At 45.2% G+C, this 18,070-nt stretch overlaps 1 protein-coding gene across 1 annotated transcript; it reads left to right on the plus strand.

The window, feature by feature from the left end:
* The first annotated feature begins 1,404 nt into the window (after nucleotides 1–1,404).
* slc1a8a (solute carrier family 1 member 8a) lies at nucleotides 1,405–16,764 on the plus strand. The gene is made up of 11 exons (XM_074668117.1): nucleotides 1,405–1,648; nucleotides 4,948–5,027; nucleotides 6,407–6,622; nucleotides 9,529–9,571; nucleotides 10,153–10,360; nucleotides 10,569–10,668; nucleotides 13,578–13,811; nucleotides 13,886–14,080; nucleotides 14,477–14,611; nucleotides 14,809–14,911; nucleotides 16,452–16,764. The coding sequence occupies exons 1-11, from the start codon at nucleotides 1,412–1,414 to the stop codon at nucleotides 16,599–16,601; spliced, it is 1,701 nt and encodes a 566-aa protein (XP_074524218.1). The 5' UTR covers nucleotides 1,405–1,411; the 3' UTR covers nucleotides 16,602–16,764.
* The last annotated feature ends 1,306 nt before the right edge of the window (nucleotides 16,765–18,070 follow it).

Below are 18,070 nucleotides of genomic sequence, written 5' to 3' on the forward strand. Positions count from 1 at the left end.
AAACTGGACCAACAAAAAACTGTTAACCACTCCTCCACTCCTCACCTGCTCCTCCTCTCACCATCACAGGATGCTGAGTATGTCTCTCGGCTCAATAACAAACACTAACAGGAGCTGAACACCTTCCCATCGCCCTGAAACGTGGTTTTTGAGCTAAGATCATATTTTAAATCCAACTTACTTCATCTGATTTTAACATATTTTATCTTCAGGTTTTGGACTCTTTGCATCATTACCTAAATTAACAGAACACCTGATTTAAGGCCTGTTAGAAAGTTTTTAAATATACTGAATTTTACAGGATTATTGCACAACAGATTCTTCCATGATTGCGATCGTCTCATGATGCTAAACACTAACATTTTTGGATATCAAAGGGTATCCAGCAGTTAGCACAGCTTCCAACAAAGACTTATGTTCATCCTCAGTTGTTTACAGTCCAATCAGCAACGTAAGAAGCAGCCGACTCAGCAAACAGAGGGGTCCAGCAGAGTGCTATGATGTGCAAATATAGATTCTGGAACTCTGCTAACATTCTGGAATTCCACCAACATTATAGAATTCCACTTACATTCTAGAATTTTGTTCAAATTCCAGAACACTAGTCACATCCAAGAATTCTACTAACATTCTAGAACACTTGTTTCCAGTTGTGAGCACAGACTTTTTGAAGGGCAAGAGGTAAAACAAAAACAAAAGGCAAAAACAGCGAGTGTTTCTGATAGAATGGAATAAATTAGATATTTTTAGCATCAAATAATTACAAATTAAACATGTGAACATTTGATGTTTTTTTTTTCAGTGAAAGGTGTTTTCTTTCACTTCCTGCTTTGATGCCATTACGTTTTTTCACTTTTTTTTCACTGTGTTTTCAATGCTAAATTATATTTTTTGTGATAGATATAGGTCATTGTTTTGGCCGGCTACGCCAAGCAATATTCCCATATAGCATATATACATTACATAAGTGTATATACTCTGCGTCCCTTTAAAGAGTCTTGTTTTTTTATATTTTCAAAGATAGTCTGTACTCCAGGTTGAATTTTGAATCGAAGTGTCATCAGAAAATCTGGGCATCATTTGACAAACTCTGAAGTTTATTTGTCTCAGAGTCTGGATCCTCTGATCCCTCATCCAGCCAGAGAGAGTCAAACACAAACAATGACTGGACCAGTTCCAGGAACCAGGTGCAGGAACCAGGTCCAGCCGCAGGACCAGATGCCACAACAAAGGCGTGTCAGGCCTTAGTCCACCTCCTTAAGCCTCTTAGTGCCTGCAGGCGGCCTGAAGGGCTGCAGTTGCCTCTGACCGGACCGTGATTTAATCCCTCAGTGGAAAGGTTCTTTGGCTTTCTCAGGTTTGTCACCCTGCCAGCACTCAGGAACAGAGGAGGCCGGACCACAAACTTGGCATGGATGAGCTTTTGTTACCAAGCGCCGAGGAGGAGCGATCCGACCAGAGCTCATACGCTCCGGGAGACGCAGGGAAGACGATGGGGGACCGGGCGAAGGCTTTCTTCAGCGGGGAGCTGAGGAGGAACGTGAGGGACTTCTGTAAGAGGAACGGGCTGCTCACCCTGTCCGTCATCGCCGTGCTCACCGGGTGCACGCTGGGCTTCATGCTGAGGGGGACTCAGCTGTCCACACAGGTAGGCCCACGACTCACCTGTCACACACACAGGTTTTCAGGTAGCACCGCTGATCCTGTACCGTAAATCTGTCCAGATACACCTGCCAGGACTTAGGGTTTCTGCTCCTGTGCTTCCTTTAAACACCTCAGTCACCTTGTGTCTTTATAACACATTTCACACCAAAGTGCTCAGCTCTCAGGATGAGGGTCTTCATCCACAAAACCAGGAGTTTATGTAAAATAAACCACATATACTTTCAAAATAAAGCACAGATACTTTCACAATAAAACCTCTGATTTCTGACACTTTCCTTTAGTTCAACACTGATGATCCCATCCAACCAGGATCTGACTGACACAGCCTTTAGTTTCCCTCCTGCAGATTTCTGTCTCATGTTTTCCTTTAACTCCTCTGTGGTGACTTCTGGCTTTAATTCTGAAGCTGTCTCAGAAACATAGATTATAAAACAATAGAGTGGTGTCTGATTATCCAAGGCGTTATGTTCTGTCTGAGTCATAACACGGTGTTGGATGGTGTTGCCCCTCCACTGTGCAGCAGCGTGTGTCCACACACTCAGAGCTGCAGATTATTAGACCCGTACTGTTAGCAATGACACCTCAGACCACTGTCGCAACAACTCAGGGCCCTGGATGTGGTCCCAGAAGAGGGGTCCTAAAACTGCTGCCACCGCCTCTGCAGACACATCGTCCACCCCCCATGACCCACCGACCTAAGAGTTAGCTAACAGCTGTAGTAGCACTTGTGTGTTTTTGTTTTTGGAGGCTCTTCTGTTTGGGGATTTTAGTAAATGTGAACCAAAAACAACAACTACGACCGACCTGTCCTGAAGTATCACTCTCACAGGACTCAAGAAGTGAACACTGTTCCAGACCAGAACACCAACTGTATTTTCACCTTTAATTAGAGTTAGCATAGGCTGCTAACATGCTAACACTGATCTCACTTACCAAAAAGACATTGGCATGTTAGCTTAGGATGCTAACAGAACTACCAAGAAGCACCCCTTGGTCGAAAAATATGAAACTCAAGTGACCACTAGAGGCTGGCTGCGAAAATGACCGTCTGTGACTGACGCCTGTCGCTGCCTGTCTCCAGAACAGGACATTCTAGAATCCAAATAATTCCAGTAACAACATCTGAGGAATTCCGTGAACCTTCTAGAATTCTTGTGCAATTCTAGAACTCTGTGGTTTATAACACCCGTGAATGCGATCAGAGTTTTTAAGCGGAAGTTTCTTATTGGCTGGTGCTCAGTGGTGTGCACAGACTTCTTGAAGGGCAGGGGCAAAAGAAAAAAAGGCAAATACAGCGCATTATTGCCAAAGAGGGCACTCTAGTGCGCATTCTGGAGCCCAAAAGTGCACTTTAGCACGCTTTTTGGCACCTAAGAGGACACTTTCGTACATATTTGGTGCCCAAAAGGGGACCCTGGTGGGTGTTTTTATTCAAGAGGTCATTTAGCACACATTTGGCCTTCAAGACTGCACCTGATTTAGCTTCTTAAGAGACTTTCACACACATTTTGGAGCCCAAAAAGAAACTTAAACATGTGTCTTTCAACAATTGGGCCTTGAGAGGAGGCGCCCACCCTGTGCACACCACTGATGGTACTCCACCAATTTTCTGAATTGAAGTGATGACATGTGAGAAAGAAGGGGCGGGGCTTAACATGGACAACACCTCTGGAATGCTAACGACAGGCACGTGTCATGTTGTTGAAATACACCCCTGATTTCTCTTGATCCATCTGTCGTGGTCGCCTCGTCTCATAGTTCCACTGCCCAGCACCAACCTTTTCTTTCTTCTGTCATGGCGCCATTTTGTTTGTTTACATTTCTAACTTTACGAAGACGTCTTATTATGACAACATCTGGTGAAGTTGTGTTTTAACATACAGGTCATTACAGATGTACACACAGTGTCATAGTCTGAGGATTGTGGTGACAGGGAGCTAACAGCAGTGCTAGCTAGCTAACATAGATGTAAACAAAGCAGTGTTTTCAGATATGTGAGAATAAACACAACAGACGCTTTGTTTTGGAGTTTGAATTTTCCCATCATGCCTTCCTCCGGCGGCTGCTTGCCTTTAAATTGACCCACTAATTCTGTGCCTGTCGTAGGAACACGCTGTTCTGGGAGAAAACAGCGTCAGTGAGCGTTACTAACACACAGGGAGTCTGCAGCCAGGCTAAATCCACCCTCATTAATCCCTCCATTCAATTATTGGCTGTCGCCTCTTACAGCTTCCTCTGGGCGGGTCCAGCCCATTGTGTCTCCTCTGCTGACTGTGGGATTAGTTCACATTAAATGATAAAACACAGGGAGGTGAATCAAGACGCTGGGCTCAGGCGCTCTGCGGTTATTCTGGGAACAATTAAGAAGTGAAAAAGTTCACGGATTTAAATGTGACCGCTTTTAGACCGGACAGAAATAAACCAAAAAAAGGATTTAGGAGTTAAGGCGGTGATGAAGAAACCAGAAAATCACAGAACAGCTGAGTTTGACCCAAAGTGACCCCCACACAACACCTCTAACAAATATTCAAACACAGAAAACAAGCGCACACCTGGAAGACCCAAACAGTCAAATATATATGAAATGAAATAACTCAGAGTGGAAATGCAGAGGGAGTTAAAACCTTAATAAACACGCAGTTTAAAAATCTTCTTCTGATGGAGTGGAGCTAAGAAAAATGACGGCGGTTTAGCCCTTTAAAAATAGCTCGGACCGTCTCTGACTGTCTTTCCAGGAAGAATTGATCCTCGCTGCCTTCAGGAGACGTGTTTCATCACAGTCTGATTACAGAGAGGACAAAAACAAACATGGAGGTCAGGAGGACACGCACATCCATGGCTTCAGTCCGGAGGGTTTCCAAGTTTCCCAGCGTCAGGAAATAAATGTGTCAGACGTTTACGCTCAGGCAGCGGTACAAGCTCTGAAATACACACTCTGACACACACACACACTCTGACCACATTATTGGTGTGTTTTCAGATACTGCTCTTCTTGTGAAAGGACAGACTCCCCGTCAGGCCTGGAAATCTAATACAATCCTTTTATTTGACTCTAAATCTCTATAAACTCTTCAAAGCATCCGTCTTCACACATTAACTTCCCATTGCCCTGACCTCTGACCTTTAATCCTGAGGGATGATACAGATAATCTATTGATAGCCTACCTACCAACAAAACAACCCCTAACCTCAGTTCCTGTCAACGCCTCAGTGGTTCATACTCAGAAGTCTAGAAAAGGACTTTTATCTGATTGTTAATACAGATTCCTTTTCCCCTCACAGGCTAAAATCTACTTCTCTTTCCCTGGAGAGCTGCTGATGAGGATGCTGAAGATGCTCATCCTTCCTCTCATCACGTCCAGGTAGGTCAGAGGTTACAGGAAGTGATCAGAGGTGACCAATGATCAGAGATTCATACATATGAACAAGTGGCTGGGAATACCTTTAAGATGCTACCCAGTTGCATGAAGGGAAATGTAGTATCCAGTGTTCTGGGTAAAAATGTCAGAACGTAAGTGTTTGGTCTTCATATTTTAAAGTCAGCTGGACTGTTTGGTCATTGATAGATTTGATTCTACAAGAGATTCTGAGAAACATTCCGGAATACTCCCTTTTATTTTCAACAGTATCTTTTGAAACATTCCGGAATACTCCCTTTGTCTTCAACAGTAGTTTTTGAAACATTCCGGAATATTCCCCTTTGTCTTCAACAGTAGTTTTTGAAACATTCCGGAATACCTTCTTTTATCACCGACGGTGTCTTTTGAAACATTCTGGAATACATCTCTTTTTCCTGAAAGTCATTCACAGCAACATTCCAGAATGTTCCCCTTTATCTTCTAAGCCATTGTAAGCAGTGTACCAAATACAGAGGGTCTAAGGGGGTCTGAGACCCCTCGAATGACACCTGAAAGTCTCAATCACAAAATTTTGGGTGGTCTCTTGAGGAGCCAGTTTTCCATGTGTGGGTTGGCTGGGTTCATATGTTCACATATGCATGTGTATGGTTAAGCATGCGTGTCCTGTTTGGTTGCAGAGCAGAGTTGTTCTGTGGTCTTGTAGCTGTGTGCATGGTCGTATGTTCACGTCTGTCCTCTGCTCTATGTGTCGGGCACAGCTAAGTTTGACCCAAGGAGCAGCATCAGGTTTAGAAAAATGAAGCCAATGAGGAAGTGCTAAATGCTGCTATTCATCAAGAATCCACATGAAAATCCGGAAACCCAGTACACACCAGGAACGCTGATTTCTCTATCAGCACACTCTGTACAGGGGTACATTTTTTTTTTAACTCTGCGGTTCAGAAGATATCAGGATTGTCTGATTGTCCAATCAGAGACACAGCTCAGCTCACGTGACTGATGGTCGCCCTATAGCTGTTAGAAAGGAAGCTCAAAGCCTGCGTCATTTCCAACATGGCTGCGTCCAACGGTCAGTTTCATTACTCTGCATCAGGAACAGATGGGTGATGTCATAGAGACTACGTCCATGTTTTATACAGTCTATGGTTCCACCCTGATGAGTTCACACACACACAACAGCAGACTCCATGTAGTGAGTAGGGGGGCTGTTTGCACACCTGACGAGCTTCATTGTCACTATCACCTGACGAGCGTAGTGTCTCATCTGTGGAGGCTGACAGGCTCTCTCTGCACTCATCCCACTTCCCAGAATCCCCTGCAGTCTCTGCTGGAAGCTTTCAGGTGTGGTATTAAACAAAGCCTCTCTGTGTGTCTGTGTGCAGTTTAATGTCGGGGCTGTCGTCGATGGAGTCCAAAGCGTGCTGTCGAATGGGCGTCCTCACCGTCACCTACTACCTGTGGACCACCTTCATCGCCGTGGTGGTCGGCATCGTGCTCGTCATCATCATCAAACCCGGCGTGGGGACGGAGATGGAGAGCAACCGGCTGGGAGGAGGGCCGGTCATGACATCCGCCGACGCCCTGCTCGACCTCATCAGGTGAGGGGGGTCAGAGGTCGGGATGGTGTTTGTTAGTTTGAGTCTTTAAAACCATCAGTAGGCGCCAGCGCCCCCTTTTCACAAGTCCTCTTTGATGTACTGTCACTCATCAACCATTTGGGCAAGAGGAAAACTTCAAACAGCTCCTGAAAGAAGAGAAGATGAGCCTCCCGGGCATCATCTTCATCATTATTTCCAGGACAAGTTGACAAAAAGAAGGTTCAGCTGACCCCCATGATACTTAGAGGGTTGGTCATTTTGCCAATTAGTTGCCTTCAAATGAAACCTGAAACGTGTTGGAGTGACGTCTGGTTGAGACCAACAATGCTGTGAGGAAACTTGCAGAAAAAGAACCAAAAGAGACAGAACGGAAAGTCTGAGAGCCAAATCAAATTCTACTCCCTTAGCCCTTGGTTTTCCCCTTAGCCTAGTGGTTACCAACCTTATGAGACCGAAGGTTACCTCAAAGGAAGTGAGTACTACATGTAGTAATACTATGAGAAGAGATCACATACCAATGTTAATTATTCATGATTATTATCAATGATTTACACAACAATGATGGTGGGAAACTTACACTCACCACCCACTTTACTAGGTCCACCTTGCTAGTACTGGGTTGGACCCCCTTTTTCCTTCAGAACTGCCTTAATCCTTGGTGGCATAGATTCAACAAGGTCCTGGAAACCTTCCTCAGAGTTTGGTCCATATTGACATGATAGCATCACACAGTTGCTGCAGATTTGTGGTCTGAACATCCATGAAGAGAATCTCCCGTTCCACCACATCCCAAAGGTGCTCTATTGGATTGAGATCTGGGGACTGTGGAGGACATTTGAGTACAGGGAACTCATTGTCATGTTGAAGAAAGCAGTCTGAGATGATTCCAGCTTTATGACATGGAGCGTTATCCTGCTGGAAGTAGCCATCAGAAGATGGGTACACTGTGCTCATAAAGGGATGGACATGGTCAGCAACAATACTCAGGTAGGCTGTCAACTTTTTTTTTTTTGTCTTTTTTTTTTCTTTTTTTTTTCTTCTTTTTTCATTTTTTCTTTTTTCTTTTTTCCTTTTTCTTTTTTTCCTTTTTCTTTATTTTTTTATTTTTTGACTTTTTTCTTTTTTCCCTTTTTTCTTTTTTCTTTTTTTTCCCTTTTTTTCTTTCTTTTTCTTTTTTCTTTTTCTTTTTTTTCTTCTTTTTTTCCCCTTTTTTCTTTCTTTTACTTTATCTTTTTCTTTCTTTTTTCTTTTTTTCTCTTTTTTTTTCTTTTTTCTCTTTTTTTTTCTTTTTTTTTTTCCTTTTTTTTCTTTTCCCCCTTGTTTTTCCTTTTTTTCTCTTTTTTTTCTTTTTTTTCTTTTTTCTTCTTCTTTTCATTTTTTTTCTTTCTTTTTTTCCTCTTTTTTCTCTTTCCCTTTTTCTTTTCTTTTTCTTTTTTTTCTGTGGACTTTAAACCATGCTCAGTTGGTACTAAGGGGCCCAAAGTGAGCCAAGAAAATCTCCCCCACACCATTACACCAGCAGCAGCAGCCTGAACCGTTGATACAAGGCAGGATGGATCCATGCTTTCATGTTGTTGAGGCCAAATTCTGACCCTACCATCTGAATGTGGAGCAGAAATCCAGACTCATCAGACCAGGCAACGTTTCTCCAATCTTCTATTGTCCAGTTTTGGTGTTGCTGTGTGAATTGTAGCCTCAGTTTCCTGTTCTTAGCTGACAGGAGGGTCACCCGGTGTGGTCTTCTGCTGCTGTAGCCCATCTGCCTCAAGGTTGGACGTGTTGTGTGTTCAGAGATGCTCTTCTGCAGACCTCGGTTGTAACCAGTGGTTATTTGAGTTACTGTTGCCTTTCTATCAGCTCCAACCAGTCTGTCCATTCTCCTCTGACCTCTGGCATCAACAAGGCATTTTGTCCCACAGAACTGCTGCTCACTGGATATTTTCTCTTGTTGGGACCATTCTCTGTAAACCCTAGAGATGGTTGTGGGTTAAAATCCCAGTAGATCAGCAGTTTCTGAAATACTCAGACCAACAACCATGCCACGTTCAAAGTCTCTTAAATCACCTTTCTTCCTCATTCTGACGCTCGCTTTGAGCTGCAGCAGATCGTCTTGAACATGTCTGGAAGAAGCTCCATTGTGACCAGTGCTGTTTTTTGGATCATGCCTCAGGACACCTTTGGTGGTTCTTGTGGGTGCCATGTTGGTGACCCGTTGTCTTAGCCTGTGGTTTTGTGTGTTCACGTGTAGTAAAGGGGTTTCCAGGGTGTTTTTGACTTTACATTTCATTTCCTCTGACATCTCCTCGCGCGGACTCCTCCAAACAACACATGGATCAACAAATCTTGAAAACACACCCACACACTCTCTCTCTCTTACACACACACACACACACACACACACACACACACACACACACACACACACATGAATCCCATTAGAGCGGGGCTGATCAGTGTATTTTTAGTAATCCCGTGGGGATGAGTGACAGATTAACCGAGTCAGCGCCGGAGAGGAGCAGTGATCTCTGCTGTGGCACGTTGGCAGAGCGTGCTCACGAGCCGCTCCATCGCATCATGGTCATCCTGTTGACCCCTGACCCCAGGGAAGGTCGGCTGATCTGAATGATTGCTACCTCTCAGGTGTGTTTACCTGCTGCTGCTTCCTGTCAGGGGGGAACAGTTGGATCAGGGTCCTCCTTCACTGTTGCCATGCACAATGTTCTTACCTTGCTTTACCTGCCCTTGATGAAGATACGGACAGTTAAAGATTTAAAATCGTGAGAGAAAACAGCAGAGCCCATTATTCACTAGTTTGATTTGTTTGATGGTGAATGGTTCGATACCGCAGAAGATTTATGCTTCGTGTTAACAGAGTTATGACCTCGTGTCTCTGTGTTTGTCCACAGGAACATGGTTCCCTCCAACCTGATCGAGGCCACCTTTCAGCAGGTAACACACTGTAAACCTTTATCTGTCAAATTACAGTAATTTACCGTAAATGTGCAGAACCCTGACTTTAAATAAGACACAGTCAAGCCCCATTTCCACCAAGTGGTCCGGTACGGTACGGTTTGGTACGGGTTGGATCGGTTAAGTCTGATCCTGTTTGCGTTTCCACAGCCAACCATGCCCCTCTTGATAGGTGGCTTGTAAGCAAGAAGCTAATAGCTGCGTCAGCCACGAAACAGCGTGACGGCATAGCAGCGCGACACAGTGTACCCTGCTAATTAATCCAAGCAGTGTTTCTAGCTCCACCCTCTGGGGTCGATGTGTCTGGCACCCCAAGGGTGTCAAAAAGTGGGGACGGTACGGGTTGGTAATTTGGGGACCTGTCCCAGAATTAGTCAAAGAAAACGCCACAAAATGTGTGCCAAGGCGAACCAAACTGGACTGCTTGGTGGAAACGGGGCTTTAGTGGTAATGTGTATTCACAGTGTTTTACCGGCAGCATCTTCTTTACACTTTTCAGGAAACAACTACTCCTTTTATCACTTTCAAACTCTCAAACTAAACCTGATTCTGTTCCTCAGTACAAAACGGACCTGATCCCCATCCTCAAAGTCCCGACCAGGACCGTACAGCCAAACTTCGTCTACGTCTTCCCCGATGACAGCGACCCTAAAGGCCGGACGGTGTACCTGGAGCTGACGCCGCCACCAGAGGTCCTGTACAAGACCAGTCCAGGGACCAGCCAGCAGATGAATGTGCTCGGCATCGTCATCTTCTCCGCCACCATGGGTGAGCTCCGTGTACTCATGGCTTCATATGTTACGGAAAACAAGAGACGTAGGATGGAAGAGACGCTCATAGTCTCCTTGACTTGACGTCAGTCTGGATCTTTGTTTTGGACTTCTAGAAACTCTCACTCCAACTCTTTGACCATGTCACGCCATGATCTATAACCTTCGATGACTGGGTTTAACTTTGACCTGTTGTTGATTCGCAGGCTTGTTGCTGGGCAGGATGGGAGAGCGGGGGGCTCCTCTGGTCAACGTCTGTCAGTGCATCAATGAGTGCGTGATGAAGATCATCAACGCTGCTGTCTGGTGAGGGCGCACAAAGATCAAACTTTTTATTCTTGGGTCGATCCAGACTTTCCTTTTCGGCTTGGTTAGTTTTGGGGGCTACTTCTTTCTGTGGACCTCAAAGGTACTTCCTGTGTTAAAGTCTTCTCTCCTCTTTCAGTCTCTGCTCTGGCTCCCTGTCTCTTAGAGAACTGATGTTAAAGTCCTAGAGGTTCTAGAATGTTCATCATCAAGCACAGAGAGCTTTCTGTCTTTGTGATGTCACAACATTCCGGAACTCTCTGAGTGTTTTTAAAGCAAACTACAGACCCTTAGATTTTTAACCAGCTCTGACTGCTTTAAACCACATTCATTTCTGTCTCCCGAGTATCTAAACATGATTTTTTTTTCTTTTCCCATTTTTCTCTCTCTGGTGTTCTAGTGAACCCTCTAAAACACCCCTTTTTAGCTGCTGTCCCTTTAAGGCTCCTGCTCCGCAAACCCCCTTCTCCCTGATTGGCCAGCTCTCTGGAGCCAGACCTTGGTGTTTAAGGCCCGTTCCTCCAACATGTCATGACTCAGCCAGGCGATCCTTGATCCATGATGACCCCATTATTTTAACTAGTCTGATGAAGACCTGGTGCTGCTGTCAGAACAGTGTTTTGATCAGTTCACAGACAGATTCAGGGATTTTGACACCAGACAAACATATAGAGGTTTGAGAATCACATGTTTAACCAAACTACAGGAGTGAAAGTGTGGTGCCACTTTGATAATCTCTTAAAACAAACATAATTCTGTAAACATCAGAAATAGATCTGGTCTTGATCTTGACTGGGGAGAACCAAACCCTCTCTGGCGGTGGGTGGCAGCACGCCGCCTGTGGTTTGTGGGTCTGTCTGTGTGCCATGATGTTCTCACTGCCTCTGATCTGTGGAGTTATCCTTCCTCTGGCTGACAGGAGGATTTTGTGGATCTGACCTGATGACCGGTCAGGTGATCAGTCGGTGAAAACGTGCTGGCTGTGACATCATCATGTCCTCCCGCTGCAGCACCTGAGCAGATTAAAAACAGAGATCAGAGAAACCTGAGCTCTGAGCCGACACAGATCTGCTGCCGGGCGCCGAGGGTTGTATCTGCTGGTCTGTGTTTCAATTTGAGACCTTTAGACTATTTACAGTGGGGAAAATAAGTATTGAACACGTCAACTTTTTTCTCATCATTTATTTCCAAAGATGCAATTGAAACAAAATTTCTCCCAGACATTGGTATTAACTCAAATAATCCACACATGAAAAGAAATCACAACGTTCAGGTCCATAAATAATGATTATGGTGAATTAAGTACGATAACACAGGAAAAAAGTATTGAACACACCATGGAAAGGCTGTATACTTTGGCAAGGAAATGCACCATACCACCTGACATCTGTCAGTAATTATTACTTGAACTTCCAATTAGTGCAAACCAACATCAGCTGGGCTAGAGCAAATTGATGGTCCTATAAAAAAGGTGTTTTTTTCACCAAGCAGTTAAATAGCACACACCTCATGATGGGTAAAGGCAAAGAGCTCTCTGAAGACATTCACAACCTGATTGTTGCTCAGCATCAGAATGGAACTGGTTACAGACTTATATCGAAGCACCTGAATATTCCAGTCAGCACCGTTGGGGCCATTATTCACAAGTGGAAGAAGCACCACCTCATTATCAACAGGCCACGCACAGGAGCTCCTTGAAGATTTCTGACCAGGGAGTCAGAAAGATAGTCAGAAGAGTACTCAACCAGCCAAGGACCACCCTGAAAGTGCTCCAGAAAGACTTGGAGGCAGCAGGTACAATTGGTACAGAGAAAACAATAGGCAATGCACTCCACCACCATGGCCTCTATGGACGCTCAGCCCGCAAGACTCCATTCCTCAAGAAAAGGCATGTTGAAGCTGGTTTAAAGTTTGCTAAACAGCATCTTGACAAGCCTGTAGAACACTGGGAGAATGTTGTCTGGTCAGATGAGACCAAAACTGAACTTTTGGGCTGTCATACTACAGACCATGTTTGGAGGAGAAATGGCTCTGCACATCAGCCAAAAAACACTACACCAACAGTGAAGTTTGGAGGTGGAAGCATCATGGCATGGGGTTGTTTCTCATCTCATGGTGTTGGCAAACTTCATATAACTGATGGAGCAATGAATGGAGCCATGTATGGGGAAATTCTTGATCTGAATCTGCTGCCATCCACCAGGATGATGAAGATGAGACGTGGCTGGACCTTCCAGCAGGACAACCATCCAAAGCACACGGCAAAGTTGACTCTCAAATGGTTTCAAAAGAAAAAGAAAATCAATCTGTTAGAACGGCCTAGTCAATCACCTGACTTCAATCCAACTGAACATTTGTGGAAAGAAGTAAAGAAAAGGGTTCACCAGAGGGCACCAAAGAATATTCCAGATTTAAAGACAATCTGTGCAGAGGAATGGGCCAAAATCACACCTGAGCAGTGTGGGCCATTAGTTCAAACATACAAGAAGCTTCTGGAAGCTGTCATTGCAAACAAAGGCTTCTCCACTCAGTATTAGATGAGTCTCAGTTAGCGTGTTCAATACTTTTTTCCTGTGTTATCGTACTTAATTCACCATAATCATTATTTATGGACCTGAACGTTGTGATTTCTTTTCATGTGTGGATTATTTGAGTTAATACCAATGTCTGGGAGAAATTTTGATTGAATTGCAGCTTTGGAAATAAATGTGATGAGAAAAAAGTTGACGCGTTCAATTCTTATTTTCCTCACTGTATATCCATAAACACAAAGTCTGACCTCTGCTGGTCATGGTCTCACATGTGAAATTACTCTCATAATCCCACCCCCCATGAGCCCTTAAATTAAGACATTTTTGAGTTGCTGTTAGATTTGTTAAATTTACTCATCATCTGTCCATCCCGCTCAGGTACTTCCCGTTTGGGATCATCTTCCTGGTAGCGGGGAAAATCCTGGACATGCAGGACCCGAGCACGCTGGGAAAGAAGCTGGGCTGGTACGGCATCACCGTGCTCTCCGGCCTCTTCGTCCACGGGCTCATCCTCCTTCCTCTCTTCTACTTCATCCTCACCAGGAAGAACCCTTTCTCCTACATCCGTGGGCTGCTGCAGGCCATGGTCATCGCGCTGGCGACGTCCTCCAGGTCAGAACCGGTCCTGGTCTCAGCTGCCGATCTTTCTGTGTGTTCAGGTTTTTGACACCGCCTTGTTTTCTCAGCTCCGCCACGCTTCCCATCACCATGAAGTGTTTGTTGGAGAACTGCCACGTTGACCGACAGATCGCTCGATTCGTCCTTCCTGTTGGCGCCACCATCAACATGGATGGCACAGCGCTGTATGAGGCTGTGGCGGCCATCTTTATTGCTCAAGTTAATGACTATGAGCTGGACTTTGGCCAGTTGGTCACCATAAGGTAAGCTTACACACAGACACATTAAACTTTGTCTCTAGTTGAACATGAGTTGTGATACGGAACTCAATGAAACGTCCAAACCTTTACTTCCTCTGTAGAGATTATCTTTACAGTATTTCCTCCAAAATCAAATTCTTACTGCTCCTTGAGACCTCAGAGAGCTCATATTGTGTCAATCTCAGTCAATCTCCAACCAGCTAACCCTCCTCTGCTCCAAAACGTCAGTGAAATGAAATGGCAGCAGGTTACAGCCGTATGCTGATGATACGATGATGTATTCAGGAAATATAAACCAGCTTGATTCCATTGTCATATTAAAGTGTGGTTTTAATGAATCTCTGGTTAACTTTGTCCCTCTTTACCCACCATCCTTCGGTGTGTTTGTCCGTCCTGTAGCATCACAGCTACGGCAGCTAGCATCGGTGCAGCAGGGATCCCGCAGGCTGGTCTGGTTACGATGGTGATCGTGCTAACATCAGTTGGACTTCCCCCAGATGACATCACGCTCATTGTCGCCATCGATTGGGTCCTGTAAGTACGCTTTAGGAGGAAGGATCTCTGATATGACACATGTACATTAAATACAAGTGTTTTAACTATCGGCATGTAGCGTGAAAATGAAACTACCCAACACTCCCTGATGTACAAAGTTCATGACAGAAGACTTATTTTAATGAGTCTGTAGTCCGGGGTTTCATGGTTTGTCCTGGTTCCTTCTGTCTCTGCAGGGACCGGTTCAGGACCATGATCAATGTCCTCGGGGACGCCCTGGCGGCAGGAATCATCGCTCATCTCTGTCGGAAAGACTTCCCCCTCAACGAAACAGGAAAGGTAAAGTGGCCTCCCTTAAAGAAGGGGAATTGTGCTATTTCAGTCTTTATTCTGACTCCCTGGTGCCACCATAGGCTCGTCAAGGGGCGGGGCTACGGGCAGACCTTGGTGTTTGAGGCCCACCTCTCCAACGTGTCACAAAGCAGTTAGGAAAACCTTGGCATGTCATCAAGTCTGGTGAAGATTTTTGATCAGATTTCAGATTCAGGGATTTCTACGACGGATGAATTTGCACACTTAGTATGAACAAAGTTTTACACAGGTAAAAGAAAAATGATTCGACACCTGGACTCTGAATCCTTCTAGTTTCCTGTTGTCCAAGTCTTCCTGTCAGGTTTTGGCCTAAGATCATTTCCTGTTTCCTGTTTTGGTGGCCCGTCTATAACCGTGGTAAGGAAACAGCGTCCTCTCCATTACACATGTAAGCTGTTACTTCATTCACACCTGTCGTCTCGGATTAGATAACAGCAGTCGTCTCTCAGGTTGGACCAACAAGCCGGGCGGATTAGCTCTGACTGTCCTGTTGATCCCGTGTTGATCCACTCTCTCTATCATGTTGTTTCCAGGCAGAAAAGTCTGGAAAGAGAGAAACACTTCCTGTCCCCAAAAGTCCCCAAAAGTGGTAACACTATGGTAAATGTTGATACAGAGAAAACTTAAAATTTTTTATTTTTTTTCTTTTCACGTCATGATGCTCAGACTGTTTTTTAGTGGAGATAAACACCTGGACTCTTCTACTGCTGAGCCATGCTGTTGTAGTCCTGCAGAATGTGGCTTATCCTGGTCTCTCTGAAACTGGTCAGGTCTTCCTGAAAAAGTCATGGTCTGGATGGTCTGGCATGTGTTGCTTCTAAACCTGTAGATGTTGCCCCCCCCCATGCCATGGACTCATCTGATCCCCAGACCATCAGGGATGCTAGCTTTGAACTGTGAGGACACACCGTCCAGGGTTTCCAAAAAGAATGCCAGGTTCTGATCCATCAGACCACAAGATGGTTTCCCGATTCCCCTCAGTCCATCTTAGACAGGCTCAGGTCCAGAGAAGTCTTTGCTCGTTCTGGATCAGGTTTTTATCTGGTTTCCTCTTTGAAATGTAAAGGGGGCGCTATTGAGCCATTTCTCTGAATTTTTTCATGAGATCAAAAAATTATCAAATTTACGCCATGACTGGTTGTTGTGCAAAGATCGGTAACTTTTGGAGCACTTGAAAGGCTCTTAATTTGGGGTTTAATACGGACTGGAACAATCAAATGCATGCTCCAAGAAAATTGCAAAAATTGGACGCTCAGCTCATATTTCTGGACTTCCTGTTTGGACTTCACTGTGGTCACAAGAGACTTTGTTGTTGGCCTTGGTTTTTAAGTTAAGCCAAAGAGTCCCGTGCATGTAGGTTGAACAGGCTGCAGGGGCTGAATGTTTTGCTGATGATGTCAAGTTTTGATGCGGTGACTTCCACCACAGAGTGGAGCATGTTAACAGGTTGTTTCTCCAAAGCTCTTTCTCTGAAGCTAACATGTGTTTCTTCGTGTTTCCTCCGCAGCATGTGCCGTCCTACGGTACCCAGAATCCTCACGCTCACAACAACTCCCACAGCGTCGACGTGCCGATGACGGAGCTCCACACGCACAATCACAACATGTACGACGACAGGAACGCGCACACCGTGTACTACAACATCTGCCAGGTGTGATCGGACCGACGGGCTGCTCGTCTCAGGACACCTAAGCCCATGACGACCCGCCGAGAGTCCAACGCTTCGATGCCTGAACCGGAGCAGCGGGGACGGACTTTGGCGACAAAGCATGGATCTACTTCACAGACAGGTGCAGCAACCACTTCCTGTTTCAGGGTTACGTCAGGGACCATGACGTTCTTTTAGGAGAACTTGCAGGTTGGATTTACACCTTGAGGGCGGACTAGACTAGTCCCTGTTCAGCAACCATCCTTTCAAAATAAGGGCGTTCTCAGTGATACCAGATGTTGCGACTCTTAAAATGGGAACTACCGTCTCTAATCCAGCTTTTTGTTGACACCAGAATCCAGAATCTTTGACCAAAGTTCTGTTTTGTTCACGGAAAGCGTCCATCTGTCCGTCCATTGAGACAAACGGCGTGGAGTACCGGCGCTGCCAGGACCCATGGCTCCTTTGGAAAGGATTCAATGAAGGTGTTTCTGGCACTTTTCGTTTTGGACAGAGGCTCTGTGGGGATCTGGACCACTCCAGGATGGGCCGTTTCGTATTTGTTTAAGGATTAATCAAGAGGATGTTTGGAGTGATTATCTGGACAGTTGGCCGTACATTCGTTGGACGGATCAGATGTTCCTGATCCCGTATCTGGGTGCGGAGGTGGATCAGTACCTGGGAAGTTTAACTCGGCTTTTCACCTTCTCCTCATCTTCACTCAGACTTTACCGCCCTGACAAATCCGCCACGTTTGGATTGCTTTCCTCAGGATGGCTTAAGAGGCCGGGTTGGATGGGATACCAATGAGTGAAAAGTGGAGCTAATGAGCGGAGACTTGTGGGAATCTGGATCCTGAAAGTCGACCGTTTCATGGATGTTTCTGTGTCTTTCGGGACGTGGTTCGTTTGAGCAGATTCCTCTCTCAGGTGTTTCACAAAGCCCTGGGCTAAGCTGTGTTTTGTGCTGCTCAGACTGGTTAAAGGGTCAAAGGGTAACCCGTCCGATACGACGGCGGATAATTCCAAGTGCTCTTCATCTCGCAGACTTTTACAGACCTTCTTTCTTCTCTTGTTTGTATCAGCAGCATGCGGGCATGCGTTCCTCTTCCTGGCTTCATGTGAAGTCCTCGTGCATTATTTCTTCTTCTTCTTCTGTTGTTGTTGACTTGACTGTTGCAAAGTGCTGTAGGGATGGTGGGCACTTCACTGACCGTCTGTTAGTCCAGAGGAACAGATGCTGGTTTCAGGTTTTCACATCTTAGACCCAGATTCTGAGCCATACCCGAGCCATGAATGTTGATTCATCTCAAACAGCATTAGACGCGTCCTTTGGGGGGTGCCTGTTTCTTTAAGGAGATGTTTTTATTTTCAATTTCTTAAACTTTGCACAGACTCACCTCAGGTCTTAAGTGAACTACTTAGCGACGCTCATAGTGACGCTGCAAATGCTTGACTTTGCTCCACTGAAGTTAGGAT

Source organism: Halichoeres trimaculatus, unplaced genomic scaffold, assembly GCF_033239565.1.
Source record: "Halichoeres trimaculatus isolate MK-OKI-2021-1 unplaced genomic scaffold, fHalTri1.1 fHalTri1_scaffold_4, whole genome shotgun sequence".
Classification (NCBI taxonomy): Eukaryota; Metazoa; Chordata; class Actinopteri; order Labriformes; family Labridae; genus Halichoeres; species Halichoeres trimaculatus.